The sequence below is a fragment of the Echiichthys vipera genome (genome assembly GCF_963691815.1).
Source record: "Echiichthys vipera genome assembly, chromosome: 7".
Classification (NCBI taxonomy): Eukaryota; Metazoa; Chordata; class Actinopteri; order Perciformes; family Trachinidae; genus Echiichthys; species Echiichthys vipera.
This window is the reverse complement of record NC_139832.1, coordinates 22,115,902-22,137,288: the sequence shown is the minus strand read 5'-3', so window position 1 is coordinate 22,137,288 and position 21,387 is coordinate 22,115,902. Positions and strand designations below refer to the sequence as shown.

Genomic DNA, 21,387 nt, shown 5'->3' with positions numbered 1-21,387 from the left:
CTTTTCTGATTCCCACCCTAGAAAGGACACACAAATGAACAGAAACAAACCGCTCTCCAATGATAGCATTAGGATGGGATGTACTGCTTGAGAGTCTGGCCGCTATCAGCTAATCTGGCAGAATGCACATGTGATTAGAGTTTATCTTGCATCTTCTATATGTGCAGTGCAAACACTTGCACTTTCACAACATGACATGTGCGTGTACACACAGCTGGGCACGGCCCTTTGACTAGACAAGTGGAGATGCACCAGCATACATATGATTTGAACAGCCAGGTGTGTGCCTGTGCCCACTCTGTGGGGCAGGGACAAAAGACTGAGAAGGGGTGTAAACTAGGAGTTTAGGATTTACTGAGGGGCTGAATCTGTCAGCTTTGTGTGGGAGCTGCAGGTGTTACGATTGTCTTAACAATATCACAATTCACTTCATCTGCAGGTGGTGGCAAAACTTATAAAAAGGCTTTTAAATAACTGCATTTAAAGTCATTTTGTTCTTTGATTTATAGCAACAACTCAAAGATCCACATTACGCCGAGCTCCCCATGTACGTTAAGCCTTAATTCCTGTCAAAAGAAAATATTACAATCACACTACATTTCCAAAGTTAGCGATTACTGTACACTTGTTTCTAGATCCATGGCTCATCCCAAATGCTACACAATCACATTTGATTTATTCTGTGAGTACAGACCCTGCTGGTAAATGTCACACTGTGACAGACACAAAGCCTGGTTATCACAATCGTACCCTGAGGGGTCCTGGTGCTGTCATTTCCTCTCAAGTGTGTAGTCTACGCAGTGGTTGATAGCAAACAGATAGAAGGCTGAATTTCAGTGGTTTTATGTCTGTAACCCGCGTGTTTCCGCAAAAGCACATTTTCAAAAAGGGGGGGGGGGGGTGGGGGGGAGCACGTCATGGTAGCCCTCTGGGATAGTGTATGAAGAGATGACACATCTGATTTAGTCAGATGATGTGTTTGACCATTTTCAAATGAACGCAAAACGGACATGTTGTGAAAAGCCAGTGGATTCTCTAATTTGAGATGTAATTTCTAATGATTGTAATTTCTAATGACAAGAAATACAAAGTAAATATTCATGTCAGTTTGTGGATGCTGACAGAAAATGACTCAAAGCTATATTACCACTTCCCACTTTGAAACCTGTCTGTCACACACATTTAAAATCTCCCTCTATGGCATCCAATAAAAACACTGATGTTATCTGACAAAGCAGGTAAATGATACAGCTCTCGTCCTACTGCCTGATTCATGCAAGGGCTCTCTATACCATTACTCATTTATGCCATTTCTCAAATATGGCTACTTGTTCAACGGATTATGTGTTGCTTCATAGCACAGAAAAGTTCTTTCAGCTATTTTATTTCTGGTGCAGGAATAAGAAGCAAACATAACATTTCTGCCATCTACAATAATCAGCTTCACATTTCATACAGTGACACTCATTCCCAAATAGTACACCCACCATTCTCAGCTGCTTGTCACTGAAGCACTCCAGTCTGACCATCTCTTACAATCTTGCTAATACACAAAAACCTGGGTCGGCTCACCTAAATGTATAGGCCTACATCATTCTTGTTTCCTGTTCAATAGTATGTTTTAATTTGCTGGAAAAAATCTACACCTTCAGGGTTTGTCAAATATGTATGTATGAATGAAAACAACCACAGGTGCTGGAGGGATATTATGAAAAACACAAGTGCACACACTTACACACACACACACACACACACACACACACACACACACACACACACACACACACACACACACACAAATATACACACTGTTGACTTTGACTTATTAATATCTACATGAGCCTCTTGCAGTACAGACTGATAGAGTCACTGTCTCTTATGAAGCACAGGTAAATGAAGCCCTCTTGTGGTCTAAAGATAATCTGTACGATTCTCAGGGCCTTGGACAAAACGGTCCATTAAATGTTGGCAAAGTGTAAATAATCTGGATTAGCACTCACAACATGTCTTTGTCTTATTTAAAGAATCATCCTAAATCTCACAAAGCCTCAAGGTGCTGTAAGAGGGGACGTTATAAGTGATTAGATGTAGCTTTAAAAAATAATGTGTCATTCAATGAAGCTGTCATCTGAAATGTAGCAGTCTCATCTCATCTCATATTCAACCGCTTATACGGGGTCGGGTCTCGGGGAATGTGGCAGTCACTATTTAGAATTTAGAGGATGGAGATTGCAGAAGTATAAGTAGTGGTGTACACAGGTCAGGGTTTGGTGGTGTATTTCAAGATCCCCCCTCTTCTTTATGGGAGGGAGGGTGACAGCTATGTTTGTTCATCTTTTCTGGTTTCTGGTATTCTGGCTAATACAGAAATAGATAAGGAAAGAACAAGACAAAATTACACACATAGGGGTACCATAACAAAAAAAAAAAACATTAAAAAAACATTAAATGCCAAACTTAAATTGTTTTCATTACTTTACTATTTTTGAGACCATGTAATGTTTGAATATATTGTCCAATTTTGTTCTTGAGGTTTCTTTTTAGACCATTTGCATATGTGAATAAAGGGTTTTCCATCTAAAATAAAAGGCTTCGAAATATACAGTTGTTTTACGATCAAAGTCACTCTTCTCATAAAAAAATACAATATATCTTTTTTCTAAAAATATATTTGAACCAGTCATGCCCTCTCCCCTCTCCTCTTAAAATTCACAAGTTACATGATCAACAGGAAGTAGCGTCATTTGAGGCTCCTGGAAAGAGCAAAACTAAGTTCTCTCATTCTGTTGTCTATATATCATACTGTATTAAAGGTTGAATATGGAGAATGAGTGTATCAAGATCGTAGTGTGTGTCAAGATCGTAGTCGCAACAACAGAATACAATTCCACCACTCAGGTTGCCAGGTTGGTCAGACCCGGCCCAGTAGCCTACAGGAGACCGGAGTCTGTCTGAGGCTGATTGGACCCATTCCCTCTGGCAAATTGCAAGGGAAAGAGAAACGTAGCCATTTGGGCGTGCGATTTAATGCCGTTGAACTTTATCTCAGTCCATGGAGTGAATGCTTGGCCTATATTGACTCTTGTTTTTGCCCGTCTCCGGTCACTCAGCTGCTGGGACAAATAAGCAGCTGCAGGATTGGCAAACTCCATTTCACCCAGTGCCAGCCTACAGTAGCTGCACCCAACAACAGACAACCCTGGCAACCCGCAATGGCCAATGCTATTGGTTGGTACAATGTAAACAGAATGTGACATAAAGTAATTTTCAAACCCATAAAAATGTTTTTAATATATCCCTTCAGACTAAATATATATTTTTTATAGAAAAAGCAATACTTTCATGCTGTACCCCTCAAAACGCCCAGTGGGTTTATTATTGTTCTTGTGAATATAGTTTTTAATGAAGATTCTACATATTCATATACATATTCAACCTTTAAGTACGACTGAGTCCGTTCAGTCCTGTTACCTAAATGATTTCTCATACGTTATGTTTTTGATGTTTTTTTTAAGATATGTTGGGTTAACCACTTGAATTATGATGCTATCATCATTGATGCCCTGTGGTAACATCTCATGTATTTGCTAATTAAATAAAACGCAATCCTGCTGCTCTTTGAGAATGAGATCACGATTAGATTTGATTTATGTAAACACTGAACACAGTTTATTTGAGAGAGCGCAGATTGAGCAATACTGGTGGAGTCTCCAGAATTGAGATTTTTTGCACCGCAGCACTTGAATGCAGCACCATGGCCTCCTTCACCAAGCTGTCCAATGAAAGCCCAGGATGCTGGCTGGAGAGCGTGTGTTGCTCCTGCGTGGGGGGTTGAGGCGAAGACGCGTGAGAAAAGGCGACCAGCTCGAAGTCTGCTCAGCTCGAGGTAAGACTGCTGAAACAGACAGTAATTACACACGGGGGGGTTCATTAATACGAACATTTTGTACCATGTTAGGGTATTAATCAGCAACGTTTCAAGTTATCGCACCGATGAACTGTCTTCAAGGCACTTTGACTCTTTTATTAACACGCGAGCTAACGATAGCGAGCTGCTATTAGCTCGTCGATGTGGCTAGTAGCTGTGAAGTTAACGGGCAGTTAAATCTACATAATGGACAGCCACCGCTTTGTTGCTTCGGCGCCTAATTTGCATGTATTGTGCTTATTGTTTTGCACTAAATGAAGTTAAAAGGTAAACGTACTGCTCGTGTTAACCTTCGCACTTGTTGTTAGCTGAAGCATTGTTCATAGCACGTTGACTCGTAGTGCTAGCCCGGTTAGCTGCTGTCAGGTCTCTGGCACCGCCCATACTAGGTAGTTATTAGTATGTGGTTGTCGGTAAGCCGATGTAAGCGTGTATATTCATTTGCTAATGTTTTATCCGTAGTCCTATGTGACTGTCAGAGGTAGCGTTAGTCATCTTGTTAATGGTATCGTTAAGTGGAGAGTTGCTAACTTCGGTTAGCCTAGCCCAGCTGCCATTAGCATGTCAGTGCGTCATCGGCCTGCGCTTGCTCAACACCAGTTTTGCGGTGTGTCACTTGAAGTTAGCTCAACTGGTCCGTCTGTCGCTCTGATTTCCTGACTGTCCCTTGTTTCAGTTGGTGCGGCTCGTGAAATCATCGGAAAAGTTCATACTGATGATTTTAATGAAATAATGAAAAACGTTTCACAGAGAAGGATGATTAAACTATGCTGGTGAAATGTCAATCGACACTGTTTTCCCCATTCACTCTGTTGCTCGCTGTGTTAGTAGTTACTCAATCACTCTGTGACTTGTGATGAGTAAATTATAATGCATCTGTTTTATTAGAGGAAGGAGCTGCCACTCGGTCATGGACGCCAATAAAGGTAAAGACAATAGTATGTTAAATTACCATACTTCAGGAAATCCCGATAAAGCAACCTGTTCCGTTATTATTTCAGCACTCTGCACCGTCGCCCTATGCATGTTAACAATTCCAGTGTCCTTTTTATTAGAATCTGTACATAGATGTGGAATGTTTGTTTACCTTTGTTCATTTTAGTATAATTGTTTTTAGCTGTATGATAATTCGGTGTTTGATAATTGAGAGCAACAAATAGCCGGAGTTAAATCCCTTGTTTGCGTAACTTTCTTGGCCATTAAAGCTGATTCGGATACTAAATGAAATATTTAATGTGAGCATAGTCGGTGCATCTGTTTGACTTGTGTAAGCACGTGTAAAAATACGAGTACAAACCAAGTGAAACTCGAAATGATCATTATCACCTCAAATTGAGTTTAATCAACAACTGTGACAGTCTAAACAAAAACACAACTTAGCAAATATCTCAAATACGCTCAATACAATGCTTATGCATTGTATTGAGCGTATGATGCGCCACATATAAAATATGAATACAAATAATGCCACAAACCTCATTGTTGTAATTTTAATGAGAAATGTGTGTGATGATAACCTGCACCAATGTTCTTTGATTGTTTGGCAGGTAAAGGGGAACAAGGGATGCAAAATCCAGGTGGGCAGTTGGACAGACCTGTCGGCTTCCACCTCTTGGAAAGGTCAGTGCAGCTGGTTTATGTGTGTTATGTGAGATAGAAGGTAAAAGAGGAAATAGTTTCATGTTTCAACATGTTATTGTACACACCAGTCAGCCAACCAGATAACTTAAGATGAATATAGTGCAAAATCGTAGCTGCGTATGCTTCTCATCCAATACCACAGTATAACTGTTTCAGAAGCTTATCTAAACAGCAATTATTAGAATAAAGCATTCATGTTTGTATGTTTCTTGGACACTGCCTGTACAGATATATCAGCTATTTGGAAATGCCAAGTTGAGGACTCAACAGTTTGGATTTAAGATTGTGTAAGAATTGGTTCAGTGTAACTGTTTAACTTCTAAAACATAGAATATAATATTTTTTCTTTAAGTGTAAGTGATTTCAGTCCACATCAATTCTCATGTTTGTCTTCTCTCATAGCATGCTTCCCAAAGTAGTGAAGAGGCGAGTGCATGCCTTGAAAAGGCTACAGGTGCAGTGTGCCAACATAGAGGCTAAATTCTATGAGGAGGTCCATGAGCTAGAGAGGAAGTATGCTGCCCTCTATCAGCCACTGTTTGACAAGGTATACTAAATAATGTTTATCATAAAATCGTTTTTTATTTACTTCATTTGATCGTAACACCAGATGTATGATTATTTTTATGTTAATGCAAACAGAAAAAGAGAAACAAATAATGCACTCTGTGTGTCTCTCTGATCTGAGGTCAGTGTGGATACATCCTCGGTGCTAAATTGAAAACTGCAACAACGAGTAGTCAACTGTTCTTTTGTCAGTCAAGGCTATTTCCAGAGCTAGTGACAAGAAGTCAGCCATTCTTAGTCGCACTGAAGACTGACAGCTGTAATCCTGCTGCACCTGTCAGTGCTGTGTGTGTGTGTTTGCGTGTGTGCATGCATGTGTATTTATATATACTGTGTATATATATATATATATATGTGTGTGTGTGTGTGTGTGTGTGTGAGTGCTTGTCAGTCACACTCTCTCAAATAGTCTTGATTTCAGTATGCTAGTTGAACATAATTCAGCCTTATCAAATGAATGCCTTTTCATATACTTGCATTTCACGCTGATATTCACAAATTCCTCTCTTAACACAATTAACTTGGTTGTAATGTATGTGTGTCACAGAGACGAGACATTGTGACAGGAACAGTGGAACCCACAGATGAAGAGTGTGAGTGGCACAGTGACAGAGAGGAAGAGGAGGAGCTAGCTGTAAGTACATATATGATTTTGTTTGTCTTAAGAGCTTGATCAGTCTGTCAAATCCTACTTCATCTGGCCTTCTTCACTCACTTACTCATCTTCAACCGCTTATCCGGGGTCGGGTCGCAGGGGCAGCAGCTCTAGCAGGGAACCCCAAACTTCCCTTTCCCGGGCCACATTAACCAGCTCTAACTGGGGGATCCCGAGGCGTTCCCAGGCCAGTGTGGAGATATAATCTCTCCACTTAGCCCTGGGTCTTCCCCGAGGCCTCCTCCCAGCTGGACGTGCCTGGAACACCTCCCTAGGGAGGCGCCCAGGGGGCATCCTTACTGGATCCCCGAACCACCTCAACTGGCTCCTTTCAACGTAAAGGAGCAGCAGCTCTACTCCGAGTTCCTCACGGATGGCTGAACTTCTCACCCTATCTCTAAGGGAGACTCCAGCCACCCTCCTGAGAAAACCCATTTTGGCCGCTTGTACCCGCGGCCTCGTTCTTTCGGTCATGACCCAGCTTTCATGACCCACAGGTGAGGGTAGGAACGAAGATTGATCTGTAGATCGAGGGCTCTGCCTTCCGGCTCAGCTCTCTTTTGGTCACAACAGTGCGGTAGAGCGACTGCAATACAGCCCCAGCTGCTCCGATTCTCCGGCCAAACTCACGCTCCATCGTCCCCTCACTCGTGAACATGATCCTGAGGTACTTGAACTCCTTCACTTGGGGTAAGGACTCATTCGCTACCTGGAGTAAGCAGTCCACCTTTCCTGCTGAGAGCCATGGCCTCAGATTTAGAGGTGCTGATCCTCATCCCAGCCGCTTCACACTCGGCTGCGAACCGATTCAGTGAGTGCTGAAGGTCACTGACCAACGACGCAATCCGGACCACATCATCTGCAAAAAGCAGAGACGAGATCCTCAGCCCACCGAACTGCAACCCCTCACCACAACAACTACGCCTCAATATCCTGTCCATGAAAGTCACAAACAGTAATGGTGAATAAGCACCTTCTTCAGCAAAGGAAAAAAGATTTTTCTTGAAACCATATTTTCTGATTGAATCTCATAAATGTTACCAAGAGTCTGCTGAAAACAGGATTGTGTTAAACTTGGTTTTAATGACAATCACAAACTGTGATGACTGTTTGTATGTTTTTGTTTTTTGCAGTAATCTTGCATGTATCTGATTTCTTTGTACACACAAGATCTGTGTATTTTAAAAGATCTTAATCTCAATGAGACTTCTCCCAACAAAATTACTTAAACTAAATTGTTTGGATTTTTGTGAACACTGAATTTTGATGTATTCTCTGCCCACTGCCTGTAGGAGCAAGTAAAGGAAAAAGCTGCGATTGAGGATGCAAAGAAAGAAGAAGCCACACCAGAGGAAGATCCAAAAGGCATCCCTGAGTTCTGGCTCACCATATTCAAGAGCGTGGACATGCTCAGTGACATGCTACAGGTACATTTAAATGATTGATCTCTCACTAGTGCCTTATATACATTTCAGCCCATTTCTGAGCAATTGTCTGTGAGCTGACTGTTTATCTACCACCAGGAACATGATGAGCCCATCCTAAAGCACCTGAAAGATATTCAAGTCAAGTTTTCTGAGCCAGGACAGCCAATGGTCATTATCATCATATAATAATGAATAGGTATCATTCTAAATTATTAATTTAAATAATGTTAAAATGCAGTGAAATCATCTATCTATATTTCTTGGTCTTTTTCCCAGAGTTTCACATTAGAGTTCCACTTTGAGCCCAATGGTTACTTCAACAATGCAGTCCTCACTAAAGTCTACAAGATGAAGTCCGAGCCTGAGGCCTCAGATCCTTTCTCATTCGAGGGGCCAGAGATCATTGATTGTGAAGGGTGAGAGAGAGCACACAAACATGCTTGTTAAACTGTGGATTTGACACACATGATGTTGAGGTTTAAGAAAAAATAGAGATTGCGTGGTTTGTACATTTCTGTTCACGTTCTATATTAATCCATCTTGACTTTACATCCCACATATCAGCCTGCTCTTGGCACTTATTCCAACTTTTACCTTTTTTGCATCCTTGCTTTCTGCCGCCTCTCACTTTTTTTCCCTCTCTTCTCTCTAGCTGTCAAATAGACTGGCACAAGGGGAAGGACGTGACCGTGAAAACTATAAAGAAAAAGCAGAAGCATAAAGGCCGCGGTACAGTCCGCACTGTTACCAAACAGGTCCCCAACGACTCTTTCTTCAACTTCTTTAACCCTGTCAAAGGTGAGAAAACACACAAATACTGTAGATGCACACAAATGTAGTTGATATCTCTGGTGTTCTAAATGTAATATTTAGAGCAAATACTCCTTTTCACCAACCGTCTCACAGTAACTATTTAAATTCAAAGCTTTGTTCTGTTAGCTGTGTCCAAACCCTGAATTACTGAAAGCTCACACTAATGCAGCTGATTGTCAGTCAACATGTTTGTTCATCTACAGGTGTGGCAACATGTTGGCATGCATGGCCTGTGGTTTTACCAGTGGTCACTGCATTAAGCCAAATGCAACAGCAGGTGGCAGCAGACCCTTAAACTCTGTCAGATTGTGATGTGGCTCAGCTGTGTCTAGGTGGTAGCATTTTTGCTTCTCACCAATGTTGGACTGTGTATATGATTGAAATATATTAGTATGCTCACTGGATAGTCAAACGTTTACATGAACATTGGTTTTACCATTATTTTCCATCATAGAGTTGATGAGCTTTTGTGGCGCAGAACAGTCTGAAAATGACAGGCTCAAAATTAGAGTCAAAGTTGTGGGAAACAAAAGCAACAGTCTAAAAACCTACCTAAAACATTTTTCAAATGACTGTGATTATAAAAAATCCCATACGTATTAAGTTTATATATAGATTTATATTTCACTTACTGATCATGCCACTGAGCAGTGTGTAATACATTGACAGATCCCTTAAGTTAAATATCTTGAAAGGAGTCATTCTCTGAAAGAATCAGTAAAATAGGCCCAATACACCCTTTATCTAATTTCTGTATTGTCTTTCCTGTGTACTCAGCTTGCCTGTCAGACATGCCTGTACTTATTCTGACTTTGAGAAGTTCATCTGATCCCTCATTGGCTAAGCAAATGTTTGTTTTACTGTATCACTCATATCCTCGGTATATGACAGGTGGATATAAATAGCTCTTTTAGTCTGTTCAGGTGTGTAGTTCTGGGGCTGGGATGTCTGGTGAACACACTAAGAGTGTATGGGACTTGACTGCTGTGCAGGTCATTGATGTGTGAACAAAATTTATTATGTTTTGATGCCTCTGCATCGGCAACAGCCATGACTGGAGGCATGTTTTCAGATTGTCAGTTTGTCCATCTATTACATTCTTGTGAACGCTGTGACATCATAATGTTTCATGAACAGAAGGTGATACATTTGGATGGATAGTGTATAATCTTAAAACTGTGGTGACTGTAGATATTCTTATTTTTTGCCTAAAAATACACTTAATACCGTTTTCTTAAATTCCTTCAAGGTTTTCACTACATATTATGGAAGTCTGGACAGTTTGAATTTAATCTGCAACTTGAGATGTCACAGCTCATATCAAGGCCAATGTTAGTGTACAGAACCTTGTAAATGTAACAAAGCCATTTCCTCTAATACAGTATTGTTGAAAGATGAGGAAGGATGGGATGATGTCACTTTTAGTCAGTTTATTGCCAGGGTGGTGGAGCACAGCTGTTAGCTTAACAGCCTGTCCCTTTCTGTGGATGAGGTGACCTTGCGTTATGATGTCATTGATAATAAGCATAGTTGTTGCCTTAAATGGGCTTTCAGAAGTTTGTTGAATCACAGCTAATCCAAAAGCTGTCCCATTTGAAAGCTTTTGTAAAACAAATGTAACGTCTGCCTGTGAATGTAGGCTTAGCTGGTAATTCTAAAATGAATATGCTGTTTGAAATCCCTCTAATCCATTCACTTTTCATCATACCTTTAGTTGCCTTCTGAAGTCATTGTTAAGCACTTTGGTACGGTGCTTATTTTTTAAATTATGTCCTTTCCCTTCCAGCTTCAGCAGATGGAGAAATGGTGAGTAAAAAGTAGCTTGTTCTTCATAAAATCACCACCCATTTTACTGCCTCTTCCATTACCATCAATTGGGTTTGTAGCTTTGTTAAAATGTGTGTTCATGTTTCGTAGGACGAAGACTCTGAGTTCACCCTAGCCACAGACTTTGAGATTGGTCATTTCTTCCGTGAGAGAATAGTTCCCAGAGCTGTGCTGTATTTCACTGGAGAGGCCCTGGAAGATGACGAGAGCGTGAGTGTTTTTCTTCTAACATACTGTTACGCTTAAACACAGAAAAGGCCACAAGATGGGATGTTTTCAGATTGAGAAATATTTGGAGGACAAAGCTAAAGTTGTCGTCACAATTTTATCATGTGTGTTTTCACTTGATTTTTTTTTTTTTATGCAGTTTGAAGAGGAGGAGTTGGATGAGGGAGATGAAGAGGTAAAGTAATACCACTTTCACTCACACTTAATTTGATCTGATTTTCCAGACCGCTGGGCAACTGTACCACCACACACACATCACTGCTAAACCATATTATAGCAGTTCTGATACATGTGTATTTTGTTAAACCTTGAATATCTTATAATCATCTTGTTTGTGTCGCAGGAGCAAGATGAGGAGGGTGATGATGACGACGATGAGGGAGACTTCGACCCCAAGGTCAGTATGAGTACTTGAATATCTTTCTGATTTGATTATTTATTGTGCGCCTGCTCATTATGTGTTTTCATTGTTTTTAATTTTTCTTATCAGTATCAGTGATAGTGGTGCTAATCAGGGCATTTGACAATGCCCCATAGAACAGAATGGCACAGTGCTGTGAAGCACGTTTTTTTTGTGTCCAGAGAAGGCTTTTTAAAAAACAAAACTACTGAGAAAATATCCGTAACATCGCATTCATAACAACTACTCTTTGATGTGCCACAATTATAAGCCAGTCCATTATATATTTTAAAGCCACTTAAAGTTTTTTAAGACATAACTCTGTTGGCGTTCATGTGGACACAAACTCAAAACAGACAGAGCCAGGGGCATGCATGTGTATCATGGTACATATGAAGGAAGTGATCTGATGTAATACTTTTCGTCCATTGCTGTTTGCTGATTAAATGCAAAAACGTAATGCTTCCGACATGGGAGCTAAACTAAAAGGGATGACCTGTATCTCTGCCCTATTAATGATACTATTTCTGGTTTCTAGTTAAAATCTGTACGCTACAGCTCGGTGTGTCTTTACACCACCAATAGTTCTCTTGATGGAGTTCTAGCGTAACTGTCACTTATAGGATATCTTTAACTGATTTGTTCTCAAAGCACCTATACATGATAGGACCGTTGTTCAAAATAGGTCCCATGTGAAGGTGAAACATTCCATCTACATTTCACTGCAGAGCCGTAAGTTAGGCAGACTTTTTAAGAGGTGCTTTCTTTTCCTGCACTTATACTCTCAGACCACAGGCTACCAATTATTATGTATTGACAGTCGGTGAAAGAGACATTTGTTTATGCGTTTAGTAGGACCGAAATGACGATGCTCCATAAAGGTTTATTCCACTCTGTAAGTGATTAAGTGCATAACGTGGCACATAAGCAGTTTTATCAGGAGTGACCAACAATGCTGCTTTGTCTGTAAATTAGTTTCTTTGGGTAGCTTTTTGTGTTGAGTTTTTTTTTTCTTGTGATACCTGCTGTTAGCTTATTCATTTTGCTTCAGGAATTCAGTGTGCTCATTCACCAAATTCAGCAATGCTTCACTGTGTAATATCTGAATGTGACGATTAAACTTGTGCATATTGTTGTCTGTCCCTTCCCTGGATTCCCCTCCATCACAGGCATAATCAATCATTCTCACCCCATGCAATTTCTAGGTAAGGGAGAAATAAGGATGGCGCCCGACATACATTATACATTTTCTAGTCCATTGGCTCTGGTCTATTATCCTGGCTGCAGCTCTTTCTTTCACTACTTTCTTGATTTTTCTAGTAGTCCAAGGTGTTTAGGACCCTCATCTCACACCTCCAGTAGATACAGCGTCTATTCTCCCTTTCCTGTCTTGGCGCTTTCATCCGTTTGTTTTCCCTCCTGTAGTCACATCCTAGGTTTCTAACATGGTACCCTTTTCTGCACCCAACCAGGTGCTTTCTTTCTATAGTTTCTGCTTTCTTGTTAGCCTCTCCTAGTTGCTAGTTAATGCCCAGTGGCCTCATTATTTACCTTCTTGTTTTCTTATCTGTTTTCTCTCTGTCTGCTCCCCACAGAAAGAACAGCCCCAGCCTGCCGAATGCAAACAGCAGTAACCGCGGTGATCAGGGGAAGAGGAGACCTGCTGTCCGTTAAATCAGTTCTTAGTCAAACCGCAAGTCCTCCTACTCTTGCAGGCTCTGCCCTTTTTTTGAACTCTCATCTGAACGCAATAGAACGCAAAACAAACTGCGTTTTTACTATGTGCATGACTTCTTTTTCTTTTGTCTTGCGCCCATCTTACCCCTTTTTATTTGGCTTCATTCAAACTCAAAGCGAGACAGTGACTTGACTCTAAAGTACTATGGCATCACATAGGGACAGTCTTCTTCTTTGATAAGGTGGGGTAGGTTACTACTGCCAAGAACCTCAGAACATCATCATATGGAAAAAAGATAGGAAAGGAATGAATCCCGACTTTAGTTTTCATGGAAATAAATCAGTTACTCAGGGTTTTTTAATGCCAACAAGAGAAGTGCTAGGTTACCAGGAAACTGTTGAACAAGTCTGACTTAATCTTTCACTGGGGTTGCTGAAGTGTTTTTCTTTTGTTATGGTGTTTTTTAAGAGACATACAATGTATCATTTTGAATTTAATTTACTTTTTTAAATGTTCATTGTCATGTCATTGGACTATTTATTCTGGTGTCATGCAGCTGTATGGAGTGGTGCATTTTGGGAACGCTTAAAGCCCAGCAGTGGTTATAAACTCATTCTCATCGGCTCAAACCTTATTTGAGCTTAGCAGGTCAAAAAAACGGGAATACTGCCATGTCATGTTTTTTTTAATTATTTGAAATTATTATCAAGGTTATGCATTAATACTGCTCACTTCTGTCCTGATCTATTGGGCTTAACAAGCATTTAAACTGAGCACTTGAGTGGACACGAAACACTAATTATCATGTGACAGGCATGTGGTTTTAAATATAGCTCCTCCCTGTTTGCCCTATCACCCCTTAAATGATCTTTTCAACTTGTCTGCAAGGATAATAACAACAATTTATGTAAACAAGACATTTTAAAAGTAGTTCTCTCCCCATAGGTTCATCTCAGCTTGTTGTATTTCCCCGGTCCAAGCATTACATTCAGCCTTGTGAATATTGCCCTAAAGGATAACACTTTTAAGGAGATACAGTGGCTAACCTATCTGTATCTTATTAGTTCTTAACAAATTTAATTTAAAGTCACTGATGGGACAGGGTGCAGGGGGTTTGGATCAAAGGAAAAATTCTGTTGCCAAGAAGCCAAAATGAAACAAATGGAACACACCGTCCTTTTTTTTTTTTATTCAATTGTTTGCCAATTGTCATTAAAAGTGTAATCTAATTCAGCATTTAAAGTTGTTTAAGAATATATAAATATTTCTGTTATTGTCCGATTCAGTAGAATGTCTGTGGAAAACAAACTAAGGTTGCCAATGTATTTTATACTCTGCACTTGGATTTTGGCCATTTGGTTGGATACCTTTGCCTGGTGACTGGTCAGCGACAGCAGTTGCAGCGAAAATAATACCCACCCCTTCTCTCTTTTTAAAAAGAACGATTGTAGATCTTGTTGGACAGATCTCTCAGAGCCACGGTTGACATCTTCAAATCTACCACACTGGACCGTGTGCTAGCAATGGCCTTAACTGGTTCTTATTCACAATTTGTTACTTGCGCAATATTTCTTTTCAATTTGTACAGAGTTAGTTAAAATATTCTATTAAAGTTGTGCGACATAAACATTTTTTTGTTGTCCTGTCTCCTTTATGCATGTGTGTGAGCCATATGTGGGTTTGCCAGTAGTGTAGGCCTATCATTCATTTGATTTACACCAGTGTTTTTACTACTGTTGCATGTCAAAATGTCATCAGTGGAACAAGGTTAAATTGGCAAGGTACCAATAACAGACGGGTCCTACTGGCCAGCTCACATCATCTCTCGATCGTGCACTCAGATAAGTTTCCCTGGGTGAATTTACATGCTGTTGACAGCTCAATAGCCAGCCACACACAATGACTTCACCCTTAGACATTAGGTGATGATTTGGAAATGATAAGCAGAAGCTTGGAGCAAAGCATGCAGTCACAGCCTCAACATGAATGAGGCCCTGACCCTTCCTCACGAACACCATGGTGACTTTGTAACAGCATGGTGGTATCCAGGCTGTAGGAATTCGCTGACGGTCTGCCCAATATCAGGCAAGGCAATGAAAATGTCTGGAATTCTGTCTTGCAGATAGAGAAAGCATGTACGCTCCTCTGAGAGACCCTTGTAATGCATTGTGGGAGATAATGTCTGAGTGCTCTGAGGTTTCTGTAGGAGGATGGCGACACTGTGTCCTAGCGACCCAAGTTTTCTGCCGAGTGCTGAAAGACAGGTACTTTCTTATCCTGTCACCTCGTCCAGCAACACTTCCTGTGCATGTTTGTGTTTCGATCTTCATGGAAACAGAGGTGGCAACATGTGACAGTGTGAGAAAACAAGTCCATAGCAAGGGCTAGGTCACTGTCATCACTTAAGTCCTTTTTTAATAAAATGTATGAGGTGATTTGGAGTCAACAAGTAGGCAGCAGTGACTTTTGATCCTTCAGCCCCTCACAGCAAACCACAAACTGAAATATCTCTCCAGTCTATAATTTTGGGGGTTTTGCTCTGCAGACTTGTGAACAAAACACTATTCATGCCGAGGCTGCTGTGTGGGGGTTTGAGGATTGCCTCACGATAACAAGGAGTCCAATTGTGTCTGAAAAGTCATTTCTGTGCTTTTTGCAACACAGCCAGGGAAATGGAACTGCACAGTGAACTCACTGCTTACAGTTAGCACTGACATTTTTTACAAGGTTTCTTTATCAACCACATTTACTATAGTGTGTCAACACATCAGAAACGAGTACAGCAATTAAGCAGTAATACACTTGAAATTAAATGTATATCAGACAAATGAATCAAGGGATATGTTAAATGTCAATTCTGAACCAAATATGGTGGCTAATAAAGACTACATTCATTTAATTTCACTTCAGAACTACTGCAAATGATTATTATATTGAACAATTATAGTGTGATCAGTATTTGGAAAACTTAAGTGATGTGTTGTCCTGCCTTCTGGAGCTAGGTTAGACAGCCTCTGTCTGTGTTATGAGAAGAGAAGAGATTTAAACTACAAGCAAACCAGGTGTAGAACCACTCTCACCCTGCAGTTCTGGACGGCTTGAGGTCTTGGGCCCCAGAGAGGGAGAGGAGCCACAGGCTTTTCATAAGACAAATGTCAAATCAACAGATTATGTCCTGTTGAAAGACCGGGAGAATGAAACACAGAGACTACAGCGAGGCTTTATCTTCTGTGCTCTCTTTGACATCCTCTGCACACCATTGATGTTTTGTCAAGTGTGTGTGTGCGCACTGCTGTATGGACGGAGAGAATGTATCAACAACAAATAGAAGAAATCAGTTTGGTGGACTCAAAGGGAGATGATCTCTGAGCTTTGCACATGACCAGAGCAGCAAAACAAAGAAAGTATTCAGACAGCTGGGATTATCCCTTCTGCCATCGTCTCATCCTCATCCAGCAGAAGTGTAAGGGTGCAGTCTTCTTCCGACCTTCCTCCCAGCTGCAGTTGCACCCACTGTCAGGGCCCCAAGGTGCTTTTGGCAGAGCGCGTACGTGTTTGGGAGCACACACTAGTGTGCGTGAACGAGCATGTCTGTGTGGGGTCTTTTGTATCGTCCTCCTCCCGGTCGGAAGTGGTGTGAGCCAGATAGAGTTCCAGAGAAAGAAGGGAATATAGAGGTGCTTTATGTTGCTGACGCCGGGGTGGCGTTCAGAATTAAATGAGTTGAACTGAAGAGACCATTACAGTTTAGATCTGATAACGTTACTGATGGCGTTGACACAATAACTCACAGCTTTGCACACATTTTGATCATTCTTTCAGGTTATTAGCTGGTGCATGGTGAATCAAAAACACTTTGGTGTCCCCTTAACTTTTAATCTCGTTCAATCCACAGGTCAAATTTGAATTCTGTAAATTAAATGAATTCCCATCAGCAGTGTTGTGTTTAGAGATAATTAACATGTGCTAGCATTCAAACATACTGACTTAAGATGACGGTAAACATTATTACCAACATCTACATGTTATCAACCCTAACCCTCAACTGCAGCCTCACAGAGCTACTAGCATTAGTCTTGCTTAATGGAAATAACTCTAAAATGTAAAACTAGTGGTGACCTACTCGCTCAGAACTCCACTGGAGTTTTTTCGGGAATGGTGAGCCGATGATGAGAAGCGAAGGCCAAACTTTTCGGAAATTCTGCTGTGTACTAAACTAAAGGTCAGCAAATGTATGAGCACTAAACATGCAAAGGGGGGAGTTCACCTTAAGCTCTCCTGACAGCACCTGCCGTGCATAAACAAGACCTGCCACACACTGCAGAGGGCTCGTGGGAAACTCTGTTCAGGAAGGGCAGCGTCCTTGTTCACAATCTTGTCAAAGAGTGAGACCAAATAAGGATGTGACTAACTCTTGAGTGTGGGTTTCACAATATCTTGCCTGTCGTCTCAAGACAAAACTCTCCCTCCAATCAGATTCTTCTGCACTGTTTAATTGTTGTATGTTGGTGTTAGGTGATGAAAATACGGAGGGTGCTTTGTATTTATTTGTTTTTACTTGCTCATTTGGGTCTGGAGCATGTTCAGTGTACCTGACTGGCTTGTCTTCGGATGAGTGAGAGAAAAAGCATTATGGCACTATGGTGAGAATGTGTAAACTCTGCGTCACTGTTTTACTAAACATTACATTTTACAGTTTACATTTAAGGAAAAAATAGAAGGGGCTGTGGGAAAAACAAAAACATGTCGTTCAAAAATAAACCGAATGTACCAGAGTTATCAGAGAGTTCTCCACAATCTGTTACATTAAAGGGACTTGTCAACCAGACGCACTTTGTTACTTTATGTTTACCCTTGTTTGCTTAACGCTAATGACTGTAAACAATGGTCAAAGTAACCCTGCTAATCTTATTTCCTTTACCGCATTATCACCAGTTACCTTTCTGCCTGGTATGTGTGGGAAAGCAAGCTTCACACCCAATCACAGCAGAGCAGCACACCTCTGTCTGGATTTATGAATGGGAAGGTGAATGAACAGCAAACTAGGTGCGGCATGTTTAACCTGAATCACGCTCCTCGACTTCCGAGCACAGACAAAGCTGTCGGTCAGACCTGAACTACCTGAACAGGTATGAGATTACATAAAAAATTAAACCAGAGGTAAGGCTGGCTTGAATAGAGAATCTCTTGAAAGTCCTTGCCGACAAAGTAATTGCAGAAAACCACTACAGCTACTGAACTGTGGAAGAGACTGAAGAAGTTCAAACCAGAGCAGTGTGATAAACTAGTGATGTCCTGTGGGCGCAGATGTGCTGAGGTCATTCAAAAGCAGGGGTCTCTACACTTCCTATTCATTTTTTAACCCTATAGCCCGAAGAAAACATTGTTTAAATCTTCTCTTCTGACACAGTGGTTACTGTTCTCTAATTGTGATCCCTGTTTTTTTTCACAAAATAAAGGTTTTTGTTGAAGTACCTTTATTATTTCAAAAAAGAAAAATATATTTTTTTATATAATGAGTCATTCATTCATTCATTCATTCATCTTCAACCGGGTGCTGGAGCCGATCCCAGCTGACATTGGGCGTGAGGCGGGGTACACCCTGGACAGGACGCCAGTCTATCGCAGGGCACATAGAGACGAACATAGACAGACAACCATTCACACCTACGGGCAATTTTAGAATCATCAACTAACCTAACACATGCATGTCTTTGGATTGTGGGAGGAAACCGGAGTACCCGGAGAAAACCCAAGCAGACACGGGGTGAACATGCAAACTCCACACAGAAAGGCCCAGGCCGGGATGCGAACCTGGAACCTTTTTGCCGTGAGGCGCCAGTGCTAACCACTACATCACAGTGTAGCCTATATAATGAGTCAAGTATTTATATTTTCTTCTCTAATTTAGATCTCCAGTGTTTATGTAAACGTTGAATTTTGCATCATGCTCAGCTCTGTTTCAAGGTAAACACAGATGACCATGGCAGAAATGGATAAGATAAATACATTTTTGTAATCATAGAGAATTGTATACTTGGCTCTCTGCAGAATATTGTGTCACATATCTCTGGTGAAGTCTGAAAATTCCTGGGGGTTATTCAAGGTGATCATTGGATGAATCTGATGAGTTGATTTTGATTGATGACCTCCAGTCAAATTCAGACTTGTTGAATCACTGCTGCAAACACTGATTCACACTAATTCATCATCTTTTCACTGTCTTTCTCGGCTTTATGTGGATTAAATGACAATAAGGCGTTGTCTTAGTGCTCTACTTCTGGTGTACTTTCTTTCTGCACACCATGCTGGAGAAACCGATGTTACAGCAAACCTTCAAGTCGTGGAGTTGGACAGCACAGGCCTAAAAAAGAGGTTAAACCCTTGAGCCTAAAAGTCCGTCCGGTCCATGGCCCCGCTCCCACCACAGATTACCTCTGGTTCAATAGAAAGACTCCCTGGTTTATCATATAAGCCGCAGTGAAGCTATGCAGACAGCAAAGTGAATGCTACATTCCTGGCAGGGAGAAGGATTGCAGACCTGCATACCTGCAATTCTTTGCAGAGTCAAACTGGCAAGTATGAAGTGCTGGGCTCCCCGAGCAAGATCCCATCTCATAACTCTCGCTGGAGCCACTTCATGCAGTGTGTGTGTGTCAAGGAAGTGGGTATCAAACACTGCATGGTTCACACACCTTTGTGTTGAAGTATGTGTTAATGATAGTGGGAAACAACAATCAGAATGTCTAATATGCCATGACATTTATGAGGTAGTTTTCTTCTAGCTGAACAGCATTTTGGAAATGCATACCGGAATACGAGGCCAGAGAAGGAATGTAATTAAATTGATTTCCTGTCAGAACTGTACGACATTACAATTACATAGGTACTGTACACCTTGTTCTTCTATTTCAAAGGAGACACACTATTGTCTCCTTTGAAAGTCCCACATCATGCTCATTTTCAGGTTCATATATTTGGGGGTTCTACCACCCTGATACCACCCTCCCAAAAAGCCCAGTCAACTCTAGTCAGCGTTTCCAGGTCTTCCATGTCTTCTATGTCTGTGCTCTCTGCATCTCTGCACTGTCATTGCAGCCGGGGAATGACTGTAGCAGCACTTTCTACCTTTATATAGTATAGCTGTGACATCACAACTGATGGCTCGTTTAAAAAAGTTTCTCAATACAGGCTGTGTGTATTTCTCTGTGGATTGATTGTTTTCCTCCTTTCACAGTATTTATATAGCACCTCAACCTGCTTTATAAAAATAAAAAAAACATAGAAATCACACTTTTTACTTTATGCGATTATTAAATAATGATACATTTTAAGTAAATAAGTTAAACTACTGCCTTTTTTGACCAGCTACAATATTGAAATGCTATTGTCAAAGTCAATGGAATACTTATAATCCAGAATACTCTGACAGTGGCCAGTTTCAATGCAAGACGTCTACTTTCAAATAAGTATTTTTACATTGTTGTATTACTGCTTATTAAAGTTAAAAGATACTAAGAGTTCTCCCATCGATACATACGTCTCTGGCTGGCTGTAACACAGTGTGATGCAGATTTGAGCCCTTTGGTCATCTTTAATTGCCATCGTACACTAACTGATGTCATGTCATCATTGTTCTCCAACAGTTCCTCCTGCAGCATTGTGTTTGACTGTGCACAGCCCTCATCAGCCATTTGTTCTTTTTCCCACGCTGCTGAATGCCAGCGTGGCCACAAACACACACACACAGGGCTTATCAGAACAATGCTTCAAATAGCTCCGGAGTCTCATCACAAGGGCATGTCACCAAAGAGCAGAAGAGCAGAGGAGGATATGTGTGTGTGTGTGTGTGTGTGTGAGAGAGAGAGAGAGAGAGAGAGGCAAGCCAAAGTCATAAACGTGTCACAGTATGCAGCTGTTACCTGTGGGCTCTGCTGTACTTGTCAGCAGTCCATCACAGTCTGCAGCTCATCCATATTGCTCCCCATTGTTAGGCTGACTATGTATAGTTCATTGTCTGAGGAGGCTTCACAATGTGCAGAAACATAATGTGCATGCAAAACAGTCATACAGCATTTATTTATCTGCATCTGTGTGCAGAAATAAGCAAAATTGCAGGTTTTATTTATTCTGTATAAAACTATAAGCAGTATAATAACTACCAAACTCTAACTACCATTTAGGTTACAGCAATCTGAAGTTGTGCAAATATTTAAGCAAACT

The 21,387-nt window shown here is 40.9% G+C and overlaps 1 protein-coding gene across 3 annotated transcripts; it reads left to right on the top strand.

Moving 5' to 3' along the window:
• The first annotated feature begins 3,831 nt into the window (after positions 1-3,831).
• Positions 3,832-14,790, top strand: nap1l4a (nucleosome assembly protein 1-like 4a). 3 transcript variants are annotated; one of them, XM_083916753.1, is made up of 14 exons: positions 3,832-3,886; positions 4,817-4,854; positions 5,476-5,548; positions 5,972-6,116; positions 6,684-6,770; positions 8,084-8,218; positions 8,315-8,386; positions 8,495-8,634; positions 8,871-9,016; positions 10,818-10,837; positions 10,949-11,068; positions 11,226-11,261; positions 11,430-11,483; positions 13,082-14,790. In XM_083916753.1, exons 2-14 carry the CDS (start codon positions 4,839-4,841, stop codon positions 13,118-13,120), a joined length of 1,083 nt encoding a protein of 360 aa, XP_083772879.1. In that variant the 5' UTR covers positions 3,832-3,886; positions 4,817-4,838; the 3' UTR covers positions 13,121-14,790. The 3 variants fall into 3 exon arrangements, with proteins under 3 accessions (XP_083772879.1, XP_083772880.1, XP_083772881.1); XM_083916754.1 differs by lacking the exon at positions 13,082-14,790 and adding an exon at positions 12,656-12,691; XM_083916755.1 differs by lacking the exon at positions 4,817-4,854 and having other exon boundaries at positions 3,853-3,886.
• Positions 14,791-21,387: the final 6,597 nt, after the last annotated feature.

What these genes read in the sequence shown, in the direction of transcription:
- nap1l4a (XM_083916753.1), top strand. An exon ending in GGCTTCCACCTCTTGGAAAG is followed by an intron (nt 5,549 to 5,971) that starts GTCAGTGCAGCT and finishes CTTCTCTCATAG; the next exon opens with CATGCTTCCCAAAGTAGTGA. An exon ending in ATCAGCCACTGTTTGACAAG is followed by an intron (nt 6,117 to 6,683) that starts GTATACTAAATA and finishes TGTGTGTCACAG; the next exon opens with AGACGAGACATTGTGACAGG.